This window comes from Pleurodeles waltl, chromosome 6 (assembly GCF_031143425.1).
Source record: "Pleurodeles waltl isolate 20211129_DDA chromosome 6, aPleWal1.hap1.20221129, whole genome shotgun sequence".
NCBI lineage: Eukaryota > Metazoa > Chordata > Amphibia > Caudata > Salamandridae > Pleurodeles > Pleurodeles waltl.
In genome coordinates this window covers 973,200,274-973,213,356 of record NC_090445.1, presented here as the reverse complement: position 1 = coordinate 973,213,356, position 13,083 = coordinate 973,200,274, and the positions used below count along the sequence as shown (strand labels likewise).

Genomic DNA, 13,083 nt, shown 5'->3' with positions numbered 1-13,083 from the left:
CATCTGTGCAGAAACATCTCTCCAGGTATGCAGTACTTTCCGATACTCATGGAGGGCCATCTTGGTTGATTTTAGGAACCGTCTCACCTTATTCTTCTCATCATTATCTGTCTAGTTCTTAGCAACAACCCTTGGAATCATATACACAGCGAAGGATGGGTAATGGTGGTTAGACACGGTGCACTTTCCAAATGTGGTATATGTACAGACAATGATATACGTATTTAGCAAAGAGCTGTAGTGCAATGTGGCGGAAAGTGCGCCACTACACCAGAGCATAATATGGTGTTCAAATGAAACGCCACACAAGATTTGTCCCAAACACCGCAGCATTTAAAAAGTTAGTGGATAAACAAGTCCTTAAGTTAGGTTCAGTTGCGGTAGGTTCTTTTATTGGAAGACACAAACATTAAGTCCATCGAATGGTCATTGTTTCATGAACACAGCCATCATATTCATTGGTTGAGCATTGTTACATAGACGGGCCAACACGTGTTTCGTCACATGTGACTTTTTCAAGGCTGTAAGAGTAAACACGGTCTAAAAGGTACCAGAAAGTGAAATAGGTAGATAGGGAACAGACGTTTTTCCCCTGCACTGTCCTGGGCTCACTTTTTCCGAGGCATGAGACTTACCATGGTCTCATACAACATTGGCCCTCTCTACATCCTACTATGAGCGAGTGACTCAACATACTCTTTAGGCTTACTGTGCCTACCTATGTCACTTTCTGGTACTTCCTAGACCAAGTGTTTACTCCTAGACCCTTGAAAAAGTCACACGTTGTCACGAAACACATGTTGGCTTGCCTATGTAACGATGCTAATCTATTGATTATGATGGCTGTGTTCATGGAACGATGGCCATTCGATGGACTTAATGTTTATGTCTTCGAATAAAAGAACCTACCACAACTGAACCTAGATGAAGGACTTGTTTGTCTACGAACTCTGAGTGCTGCGGTGTCTGGAACCAACCCTTGGAATCAGTTGATGTGGATCTCCAATCTGATCTCATTTTCATCCTGCTCTTTAATTCTCTTTGACTGGTAGACTGGGCTCCAAATTCTGAAGTCAACGTTGAATCTTAGACGCACACTGTGGTGCTGTGAGGCAACCGACAAGTTGTGGGTATCTTACACCTTGACATTAGGTGAAAGACTGTTACCCAGAATATTTGCTATGCCTCATTAATTGTTTTAGGTTTAATGTCCAGTGGAGGGTGAGGTGATCCAGATGTTCAACTTGTCTAAACTAGTTGGAAGTGAAAAAGTAATTTACCTTAATAATTCTCAAACTATTTGCCATGGGCTTTAAAATGTTTGGGAACATGATAAAAATGCTGCTGTATGTCCAAGAAAGATTGGATAAAATTAGATAGGGGTGATGCCCCTGATACCTTGCTCAAGGTCATAAGGTCAGTACTGAACAAGGATATAACGTACCTGTTGAATGTAGCATACCTAGTGGCAATCGCATACTGAGAATAGTGAGCAAATAGTGCTATACAGAAAATAGTAAATAAAGGCACTGATAAAACAGTGAGGTATGGCCACCTTTTTTCACTGCTCTGACACCAAAAGCAGTGAAAACAAAATGTATTTTTTTTTCATTGTTCGGACATCAGAGAGGGGAATTACCTGCTTCCGAACAGGCTGTCTCAATAAATACAACCTAAAGAAGCTTTAGTTAGCCTGGTGATCAAACAGTGCAAGCCTCCACCAGGCTCATCGACATGTAAAGCAGACCTGCTCTTTTGGCATAGTATCATCAATAACGTTTGACCACAATACAGTGAGATTTATAAGGAATGGGTACATCAGGAGAACAATTGGGTTCATAAAGGACAACTTTACTGTTGTTGGAAAACACCATGTCACTGCTTCACATTCAACATCCGAATATTCCAATGACCCGTCCCACACTAAATAAAACTGCTCTTCTAATGTAGCACTTCCCTCACTAATTTAGAGCAACCCTCCAAAGGATTGGGAAGCAAACAATAGCCAGAATTAAAAGCCTAATGGATAACTCAGTGAGTTGAAGGACTGATGTTGAAACAGGAAGTAATCATTAGGCATAAAGTTCAAAGGACAGGACGGCCAGACCCTGCCTTCCGTTCTCTCATATATCAATCGTTATTATGAACACATTTTCATTACATCAGATGCTGTGTGGTACTTTTAATTTAGAGGTTCAAATCCATAAAGGAAAATACAAATAATGTAGTATGTGACTGGCATGAGAAACAGAGTGCGCAAAGTTTAAGGTCTACTTTTTTAGTAACAACAAACATGATGTTCAACTAAATTATTAAAGAAAAAGAACAGGGTGTGGTTTCCAGATCCGGAAAGCAACAAACCTATGGTGTTCGATTTTAAACAAGCAAGTGACTGAATTGAATTAGCACATACAAGACACATGGAAGTAGAAAAGGTAGGACTCCAACAATTACTCCAAGAACATGGTCCTGTTTAAAAGTTTAGCCCTTTTAATACTTACATCTTTTAGTTGGCTTTCAATTACTTTTTGTTCCACCGGCGCTCCACTTTGTCCCGCACTACTTTCCTAGGGGAAAAAAAAAAAAAAAAAACACTTCGTAACCGTGTTTAAACTAGCAAACCATGCAACTGGGGGAAGATCAATACTTTTTTTTGTGTTTCAGCACTTCTAGTGAGTGTGTGTTTTTTTTTTTTTGCTTCCTCGCTCATATGCTGCTTCACCACAGACATCCCTGGCTGTTCCTTCCCCACACAGTCCATCTGTTGCTACTCCCATCCAAACGTGCGCCCCTGTGCCCTGTTTTGTTTACCTCCGCCCGCCCCCCAATCTCCTCTCCAGCTCACATGTTGCTTCTTCCGCACCTGCCCATCTGCTTCGGTTTCTTGATTTTATTTTATATTTGTAATTGAACTTGATTTGGAACTCTCGGGTCTTAAAGTGCTCTTAAAGTGCGCAAATGTATCATTCTTTTGTCCACTTGTTATACACAACTAATGTATTCCTACGAGGGTTGTCTGGCACCTTAGGGTAAATGATCAAAGGCGAGGCAAAGCTGTCCTTGTTGAAGCTTTGTTGGCCCCTTGTGTTGGCAGTGCTTTATTCAGTCACAGTACACGTGGAGACTTCCCTAAAAACTTCACTTGGAAACTGCAGAGATACTCATTAAGGTATTGGTCATGTATCGCAAACTATTTAAAAAACAATACATTTAGACCGTTCCTCAACTAGAAATGGTTTTGCATTCATTTTAGCTGGTTTGATGCTGCATTCCAAGGAATAGAGTCTCCTTCTGCAGAATCCTTCTTCCCTGGTTGGGCTGATGGGGGTTCCGCATTCTAGAAGGACAACATGCTTCCCGTGTAACTAACCGTGGAGAGTGGGAGGTGGTTTAAAGTATACCAATCACCCTCCTTGTTCTGGTACTGGACCTCAAAGTACTACAGCCTTGCCTCTATCTGCAAATGTTAACAAACAAGGTGCTTAAAGCATGTTTGTACAGGACTTCGTGCATCTTTATGAAAAGGGGGTAAAACAATCACCCACTACGAGTGGCATACTTTATTATAGGGTTTTGCTCATCAGCAACAGTTGTTGATGGGTGGGCTCACCACAAGTTCTATTTTTGTATGTGTAGACAATTAATGGTGGATTGCACTCTCCGCATCCTAAGTAAGTCACATATCACCTAGCAGGGGTCCCTGTGGAAAGTATATTTTAAAGTGTTCGGTTGAGATTTTTTTTTTTTTTGTAACATACCTGTACAAGATTAAAAATAGGAAGTCGAGGCTTTTGGAACCCTTTTATTCACGGGATCTCTGTAATACACATCAAGGGTCAGAGGCCCTTGTCGTATCTATTGGACTCATAATATCATGTGTACACTGTGTTTGCCCTTAGCTATGTTATGTACAATTAAGAGAGCAGGAAAGGGTGGGAGTGAGTGAGGCCTATCGCCAGCTTACACCAGACAGCTTGGTTAGTTCACTCATCACACTTGTGAACAGAAAAGAAAATGTAGAGGTATGTCACAATGAATGCCCCTTCAAAGCAAGTGAAATCACACCAATGTGGGGAAGTGGATCAGTTTCTCATAATCTATGAAGCCTTATTGTCAATGTCCTCCAAAACACACTCACAAACAACTGTGAAAAAAAACTGATTGATTGGGACTTGGAAGGCTTCAACAATAATATGTCTGCAACCAATGATATAATAAGAACACATTCATGGATATCATTCCTGGCAGGCCAGAACAACAAAGAAATGCAAGGCAATGAACACTGAAGGCCATGCTGAGAGTGTGACAAGCTTGTGTCACTGAAGACTGTCTGAGCGGGGCTAAGACCGTGATTCTGGATATTTTATGCTTAACAGTTAGACAGCTCACCCCTGAGGGACCAAAAGTCATGGCGCACTTTTCAAGCATAAGCACCTTAGTAAAGGAAACCTTTCACGAATGCTAACTGTCCGAAGTCACCAGTGGAGGAGAGTCCTCTTCTAGTGTGAACAGAAAAAGAGAACCGCCATCTGCGGTTAAAAGTTCTCCCAGACAGAAAGTAGCATCTAGGTCTTCACAGTGGCATATAAAAGTACCCCGTGTTTGAAATAGTACAAAAACAGCATCTGAGGTTGTGAAATCAATGCGAGAAAACATTATCTACATGTGGTCTACCTTTCACCTTCAAGTCTGACAACAGTCCCCCATTTCGAAGGACTGAATTTTAACAATACATATATTTGTCAACACATGACAAGATCAGTTTCCGCTGGCCTCAAGCCAACCGGGAAGTAGAGAGATTCACGAAAACTATCCAAAAACAGAGAGTGCACTGAACAAACCATTAATATTGAATAGGCCATTCATCATTTCCTACATATTTACAGAAAACAATCGCGGAACTAGAGAGCAGTGCACTCCTGTGTCACTAATATCTTAAGACCACAAAATATACCATCCTAAAATGGATGCTCAGCGAGGAAACAACAAAGATATGGCTGAGAAGAGCTCGGGGTGAGGCAACCAGTGCTGTGATAGGAGATGAAGTTCTGCTGAAGAATCGCTCTCCAGGGGGGGGAGTTAGGGATCCGGTTAGAGTGTGGTTCCTACATAATGATGAAGGGGAAAGGCACCACGAGAACAGCAACACGCGTGCACAAACAGGACTTCAAGCGTGTCAATGTTTAAGTGACTGGGGCCACCAGATAAAACAGAAGGAAATGCAACATAAGATGTAGAAGGATCCAATGAATGGAATACACGAAAAACACAAATTCCAAGGGCAACAGCACCTCCGGAAGTAGAGACAGTGAAAGGTCCGACAACTACGGAGTCCAAATAAGATAGAGAGCAAGGGAGCCAAAGCTACATCTGGGGTCTCAAGCCAAGGGTCTCAGAGACAATGCCTAGAGAACAGCGGTTTGCAAGGACTGTCTGTACTTTGATCCAGTTTTTTTAAGTTGTTTTTTTAGTTGGCTTAATGCGCGCGCACCCCGGTCACAGAGGCGCATGGCAGGGAGCCAGGAGAGAAATAACTGGGAGCACGAGCTTAGTCTTGGAGTAGTAACCAAGAGTAGTACGCCGCACCATATGCTGCAGAAGGTGACGACAAGTGTAGACTTGTGACGTGGACTCTAGGCATGCCAGAGTAAAGAACAGGTGCAGTTAGCAGTAAAGTTGCTGGTTTATTGTAGAGAACAGAAGTAAATGCCATACGCAGGAATGCAGCAGAGGGGAGCATGCCCCAGGGTGATTCCACTGAGCTGCCATACCGGGTACAGCCCTCCACAATACACTTCAGTTAGACTACTTGGCTTTCTGTGATGCCTTCGGGATCCAGCTCTTCCAGCAAGGTCCTGACAGCTCAGATGATGCCACCACACGTTGAACGACAGGGGATCTCCGCGTGCTCTCCCGGTGAAAAGCAGACATCACACAGTGTGACAGAGCGAACTATCTGGAACCTTTGCACAGGGCAGGTTTTGTGTGCTGGGGCTCTACGCACCACACGCCCACCAGGGAATCTGCAACCTCCTCAGAATGCAGAACCAGAGTTACATAACGAACTTTTTTCCTTGTCGGATTTGTCAAACACATATAACGTCGAGGAAATGTCATTGCACATTGCAAGGCAACACTGCCATCTGCTGGGAAAAGTGCAGCACACAAATATGACGCACTGGATTCAGAGCTTTCGTACCAAAGTCCACACAAAAAAGGTGAAAAAAGTAAGCACGGTAGCGGTAACAATTACAGGTAATTTTACTAAAATGAAAAGGTCATGGCTAACACCAGACCTAAAAATATATAATCCCAGGATCAGAACTTATTTTGAACGTGCATGGTGATTTGCAATGGTTTAAATAGCCTTTGAATTAACTTCTATGCAATCTATAGCAATTTTTTTCATTAAACCTATTTTTTTTTTTTAAATAATCCCGAGGATTATTTAAACTGTGCTCCTTTTTAAGTCAAGTGCACAAGCGCTTTGACTTGTTGTAAGTACTGTGGCCTTTTAACTTCGCCCATGTCACGTCCATCACTTTCACTGGTTTGTGGGCTTGCCTTTCAAAAATCACTTGATGTCATTGTAAATGCTTTACTTTCTCCCGCCTTGAGGCTTTTTGTCATGCCTTCGAGACTGCCTTTGTTACATGGATTGTACGATTGCTGATATAACTTCAGGGTGGGTAAACTATGTTTCTTTTGTCTCTCCCCTTCCTGCTGCATGGCAGCCATGGCACTAACAGAGCACAGGCACAACAGCGTGAACTTGATCGTTATTGGAGCGCTGGTCACATTGTTCACAGTTACCTAATCAAAGTCATTTCTTGTGTCTCTCCCCTTAAAATTGGTAATTGCTTCAAGTATAAGAGAAATCCTCAAAGCGAAAGCAGTACTACAATATTCACTGCACTCTGGAAACTCGCCCCATAATGCTCTGCAGGACATTACAGTTACAAAACATTTTTGCTCATAACTCAGGCCTGTGGTGGTCCTAGGACATTGAGACTACCTTCAAAACATTGACCACAATGTGCTCTTTTTTAATACATCATCTATGGGTCACCACACTATGGTAGTGAGGACTCCAAAATAATAACCCCTACTGCCATTCATTCTTTTTTTAAACTCTCTCATGGCTGGAAATTTTGTTTTACAGCTAGGAGAAGTTATGTTTTATTGGTCTTGTTTGTAATATCATTGCAATAGGTCTGTTAGCATTACAATGTGTAATGCACAAGTCCTCTAGGGGCTAAATATATGATCAAATTGCCTTAATGTCTCCCATTCTTATTTTAATGTGGTTATGCTCTATAGGTGCTGACTGTATGACCATGTTTCTGCCAAATGCTAGTTTTATTGTGGTGTCCTCTAGGGGCTGTCCTGAGCATTGTAGTCAAAATACTATAATAATAATGAACCCTGCCACCATTCAGTGTCTTTTGAGCTTTCTCATGGAGCTTTCTCATGGCTAGAACTTTTGTTTTACAGCTGGGAGAAGTTGTGTTTTAAAGGTCTTGTTTGTAATATCATTGTAGTAGGCCTCTCCACCCTATAAATGTATTGTGGGGGCCATGTATATGGTTACACTGCATTACTTCCTCCTGTTTTTTTGCATGGGGTTATGCCCCCTAGGTCCTAACAATAGGATTACATGACCATGTTTCTTACAAATGTTTTTTTTTGGTTATGGTGCACTCTAGGGGCTGTTTTGAGCATTACAGTCTAATGCCAAAAGTTTATTTTGATAAAAGTTTATATGATAATTGTGTATGCTTTAATAATCTCTCCTTATTACAATTATGACCATACTTCAGACCAGGTTAGCATCCTTATTACACCATGACTGTTTTAATGCTCTTGATATGTTTGGGTGACCCTTCTAGTTTATTTCTCCTTTGGGGCAGTCTTGGGTCTTTTTTGGGGGGCATTGTGCTAGCCAGCCAGCAACTCTGATGGTGGGGTGGTGAAAGTGGTATTCTATTGGAATTAGCCTGGAAGATGTAAATTAAGATGCTAAATCGCAACATTTACATTTTTTGCTGCAGATAGAGGAAGAAGGTAAATGAAAGAGCTTCTGTTATATGCAGGGCCACTGGAATTATATGGCAGGAAAAGACAAAATTATGAGGCAGAGTTGACCAATTTATTTGGCAAGAAAAGTCCAGTTATGAATTTACAATGCCAATAGCTCAAACTAAAGCATATGCGAGACCTATTGCATTGAATATGTTTGCTATTTAATAACTTCTTCCCAGAGATTAAGAGGAGATTTTTTGTAAAGTCATGCCAGTCTGGGTGTGTCGTGTGATTTTCTCGCCCACATGGTTTACACCAAAAAGTGACATTACCTGCACATTTGTATACAATGTACACACACGTTTCACATCAGCATCGTAGAGAACATGACATTCTTAGTTACCTGTGAAACCTGGTAGGCTATGGCTCTGTTTTCAAGCTCCACACATCTAGCAGTAACTGTGTATAGTTGTTTCTTCAGATTGTCAGTCTCTTCAGCAAGGGACTTGTACAGTTGTTCCCGCCTCTCGGCTTCCTTCGCTTTAACTTGAGAGTTTAAGGCATCTCCATCTTTCGACTTCAGCTTCTCTCTTAAATGCAGGATTTCTTTGTTCTTCTCCACAAGCTCCTGACTGTTCTTTTCCTTTTCAGTTTCCAGTGCAAGTATTTTCTGAATTTAACAAATGAAGAATGCACAATTAAAACAGCTGTATACATTCTCTAAATGTGGACAGCAGATTAAATAGTATTGGGAATTTAATTGATTGGGTAGAACACGTATACATTATTTTTCCTGTTTTCTAGCTAACGCCCTCTGACACATATGTAGGATTTAATTTCATTTTAAAGTTAGAGAACTTTTCAGGTTAGAAATCAATGCAGTTTCACTTTCCAGATGTTCCACTATATTTAGCGAGAAAGATAGGCTTCCAAATTATACCTAAAATGCTGCAGTCTACTACACACCTGTGCACACCATGCAAGCCTCTCCTTATAAACGCTCACACATGATTTCATACAGACATCTTTCCAATTCAGCCCTGTAGAAAAGCACCCTTTTTGGCACAAATAGCCCCTTTCATTTTGCCAGGTATGTGATGTAATTTTGACTGAAAGCGCACTGAGTGCCTGCTAACCAGGTCTCCAGCTCCAGATCTCTTTCCTCAAAACTGCACATCCCTTTCCCCAATTGGCAAAACTTTTAGCACCCTCTGTAAGTCCATAGTAAATGGTACCCCGTGTCTGGGATACTAAAGAGGGTGCCTCAGGGCTGCAGCACAAATTGTGCCACCCTAAGGAGCCCCTCACCAAGCACATGACAGGCTGCCATTGCAGGCTGCGTGTCTTGGTGCAGAAAAAAGCCTGTGTGCTATTTCCCCCAACACAGCATGCAACATATGTAAGTCACTCTCTAGCAGTGTATATTATATTACATGTGAGGGCATATCTGCATGAGCAGATATGCCCGCTATGTCTGCATGAGCAGATATGCCCGCTATGTCTATGTTAATTTTCAGATATAGTACGTGACCAGGGAAGCCATTTCAAATACATGTGCTGGACACTGGTAACTATGAGTTCCCCAGCTACATGATGGTTTTACTGAAGATAAAGATGTTTAGTACCAAATGCCAATGTTGGATTTACCAATACCTGCACGCAGAGGGCACCTTAGAGGGGCTCCCTGAAAAACTACCAACTAGAGGTGTGTTAACTGACTGTTCCTGACCAGTTCAGCTACCTTAGCCACGTTTCTGATCCGGTAAGGTGCGAGCCAGCGCTCTCTGGGTCCAGAGAAAAAAGCCTGCACTGGGCATAGGTGGTGGCACCTCCCCAGGCAGGATGGACATTCCAGGGTGGAAAGCTTTAAAGGCCTAGCCGCCTTGGTAATGCAGCCAGGTATCTCCAAATACCGGAGATGACCAACCCCCCTGTCCCGACCCCACTTCTGGTGACAAGACGGGCAGGAAAATTAGGCATGTTAGGAGGTGTGCCCACTTCATGCCAGTCCCACTCCTATGGAGGATGAGCTGAAATGGACACCACTTTTTAAATTCCTCCATCTTGGTTTGGAAGGCATAAGGCCACTAGGGTCAGGGTCAAGGCCACTTCCCAACGGAGGTGGTCATAGAAATGGTGTAGTCCCCCTAAAGGTGGGCAACCCATGGGCTGCCAACTGGCACTGCCTATAACTCCCCTAAATTGAGTATTTATGTGGCACCCCAGAACTCAGAACCTGACGACCTAACAAGATAAAGGGCAAAGAAGAGACACACACGCAGAAGAAGCAGCTGACCTGGTACCAACCCTACCGGCCAGTGTCTGCATGCAGGGCCCCTCTCTTGTAGCCTCGGAGGTGAGAGAAACCCGACATCTAAAGCAAGCACTGCTCCCTTCGCACCAGCCCAAGTTAAAGTGGACCCCTGGTGACAACAATATCTCTCACCTCTCCTGAGCTCGAGTCCACTGTGGTTTCTCCCCTCCTGGACTCCCAAACAGCGCTTGCAGTCTCAGAGCACAGTACTCCCAAACTGCAAGAGATCCTGGACAAGAAAACCCAACGCCAAAGGACACCCCTGCATCAGTTGCCACTGGGCCATGGTGAAGAGGACAAAAAGTGCACCTACATCCCCAAGCACCCATGTTTGCGACCTACCTCTTGGTTGTTCCCCAAGTGCTCCCCAGCTGGAGCCTGCAATCTAAATCCACAGGGACCAATCCCTATTGAGATACATTGAACACCTAACACTGTACTACACCTCTGCACCTGGCAGCCCAGAGTGACCAGTTGATGTGGCCCTGACTCTTGCCAAGAACTCTCCTAAAGTCTACACAATTGGTCCCATGAGTAGTGGTAAAGTGCTTGTTTGCTGAATGTGTTTTCCTTACATTAGGTTACCATTGAAAAACTCTGGTGAAACTGCACTGTGTCGATTTTTGCAAGTGAAAAGTATTTATGCTTAAAAACGTACTTACCTAATAATGACGTTTTTGGGTTAAAAAAAAAATATATATATATATATATATATATAACATTATATATATATATATATGTATATATATATATATAAATAAATAATGTCACTTACCCAGTGTACATCTGTTCGTGGCATGAGATGCTGCAGATTCACATGCTGTGCATTATCCTGCCATCTAGTGTTGGGCTCGGAGTGTTACAAGTTGTTTTTCTTCGAAGAAGTCTTTGAGTCACAAGACCGAGGGACTCCTCCCTTTCATCTCCATTGCGCAGGGGCGTCGACTCCATCTTAGATTGTTTTCCCCGCAGAGGGTGAGGTAGGAGTTGTGAATATACTAGATGTGCCCATGCAATGGAGTAGGTATGTATGTACATAATGTGTATTAAAATTATATTTATTTACAATTGTCATTCAACTAATTCAACTACAGGCTCCCGGGGAGGTGGGAGGGCGCATGTGAATCTGCAGCGTCTCATGCCACGAACAGATGTACACTGGGTAACTGACATTTTCCGTTCTGTGGCATGTGTAGCTGCAGATACACATGCTGTGCATAGACTAATAAGCAGTAATCTCCCCAAAAAGCTGTGGCTTAGCCTGTAGGAGTTGAAGTTGTTTGAAATAATGTTCTTAATACAGCCTGTCCTACTGTGGCTTGCTGTGTTAACACATCTACACAGTAATGCTTCGTGAATGTATGAGGCGTAGACCAGGTGGCTGCCTTACAAATTTCTGTCATAGATATATTCCCCAGAAAAGCCATTGTGGCGCCTTTTTTCCTAGTGGAATGCGCTCTTGGTGTAATAGGTAGATCTATTTTTGCTTTAATATAGCAAGTTTAAATACATTTAACTATCCATCTGGCAATGCCTTGTTTGGATATTGGGATTACCTGCATGAGGTTTTTGGAAGGCTACTAACAATTGTTTCGTTTTACGAAATTGTTTTGTTCTGTCAATGTAATACATTAGTGCTCTTTTTATGTCCAATGTATGTAAGGCTCTTACGGCTACTGAGTCTGGTTGTGGAAAGAAGACTGGGAGTTCCACTGTTTGGTTTAGGTGGAATGGCGATATGACCTTTGGTAGGAATTTGGGATTTGTACAGAGAACCACTTTATGTTTATGTATTTGCATAAAGGGTTCTTGTATAGTAAATGCTTGTATTTCACATACTCTTCTAAGTGATGTGATAGCTATCAGAAAGGCTACTTTCCAATTTAAGTATTGCATTTCACAAGAGTGCATGGGTTCCAATGGTGGACCCATGAGTCGTGTTAATACAATATTAAGGTTCCACGAAGGTACTGGTGGTGTTCTTGGGGGAATGATTCTTTTTAGTCCCTCCATAAATGCTTTGATGACTGGGATTCTAAAAAGCGATGTTGAATGTGTAATCTGCAGATAGGCAGATATTGCTGTGGGATGTATTTTAATTGAAGAGAATGCTAGCTTAGACTTTTGTAAGTGTAATAAGTAGCCTACAATGTCCTTTGCGGAAGCATGTAGTGGTTGAATTTGATTAGTGTGGCAGTAGTAAACAAATCTTTTCCATTTGTTTGCGTAACAATGTCTTGTAGTAGGTTTTCTAGCTTGTTTAATGACCTCCATACATTCTTGTGTAAGGTCTAGGTGTCCAAATTCTAAGACTTCAGGAGCCAGATTGAGCGATGCTGGATTCGGGTGTCTGATCTGTTGTTTGTGTTGAGTTAACAGATGTGGCCTGTTTGGTAATTTGATGTGAGGTACTACTGATAGGTCCAGCAGTGTTGTGTACCACGGTTGGCAAGCCCAGGTTGGTGCTACAAGTATTAGTTTGAGTCTGTTTTGACTTAGTTTGTTTACCAGATAAGGAATGAGTGGGAGAGGGGGAAAAGCGTAAGCAAATATCCCTGACCAACTGATCCATAACGCACTGCCCTTGGATTGAGGGTGTGGGTACCTGGACGCGAAGTTTGGGCATTTTGCGTTTTCTTTTGCTGCGAATAGGTCTATTTTTGGTGTTCCCCAGCGTAGGAAGTAATGCTGTAGGATCTGGGGCTGAATTTCGCATTCGTGTGTTTGTTGGTGATCTCGACTGAGAT

The 13,083-nt window shown here is 42.4% G+C and overlaps 1 protein-coding gene across 7 annotated transcripts in view; it reads right to left on the bottom strand.

The window, feature by feature from the left end:
- The window catches only part of CEP55 (centrosomal protein 55), a 209,241-nt gene that overhangs the window by 133,229 nt on the left and 62,929 nt on the right, over nucleotides 1-13,083 (bottom strand). For all 7 annotated transcript variants that reach the window (XM_069239827.1, XM_069239828.1, XM_069239833.1 and 4 more), the window contains 2 exons: nucleotides 8,426-8,692; nucleotides 2,502-2,567 (listed from right to left, as the gene is read on the bottom strand). In XM_069239827.1, the coding sequence (XP_069095928.1) occupies nucleotides 2,502-2,567; nucleotides 8,426-8,692 (333 nt within the window). The remainder of the gene's footprint in view (nucleotides 1-2,501; nucleotides 2,568-8,425; nucleotides 8,693-13,083) is intronic.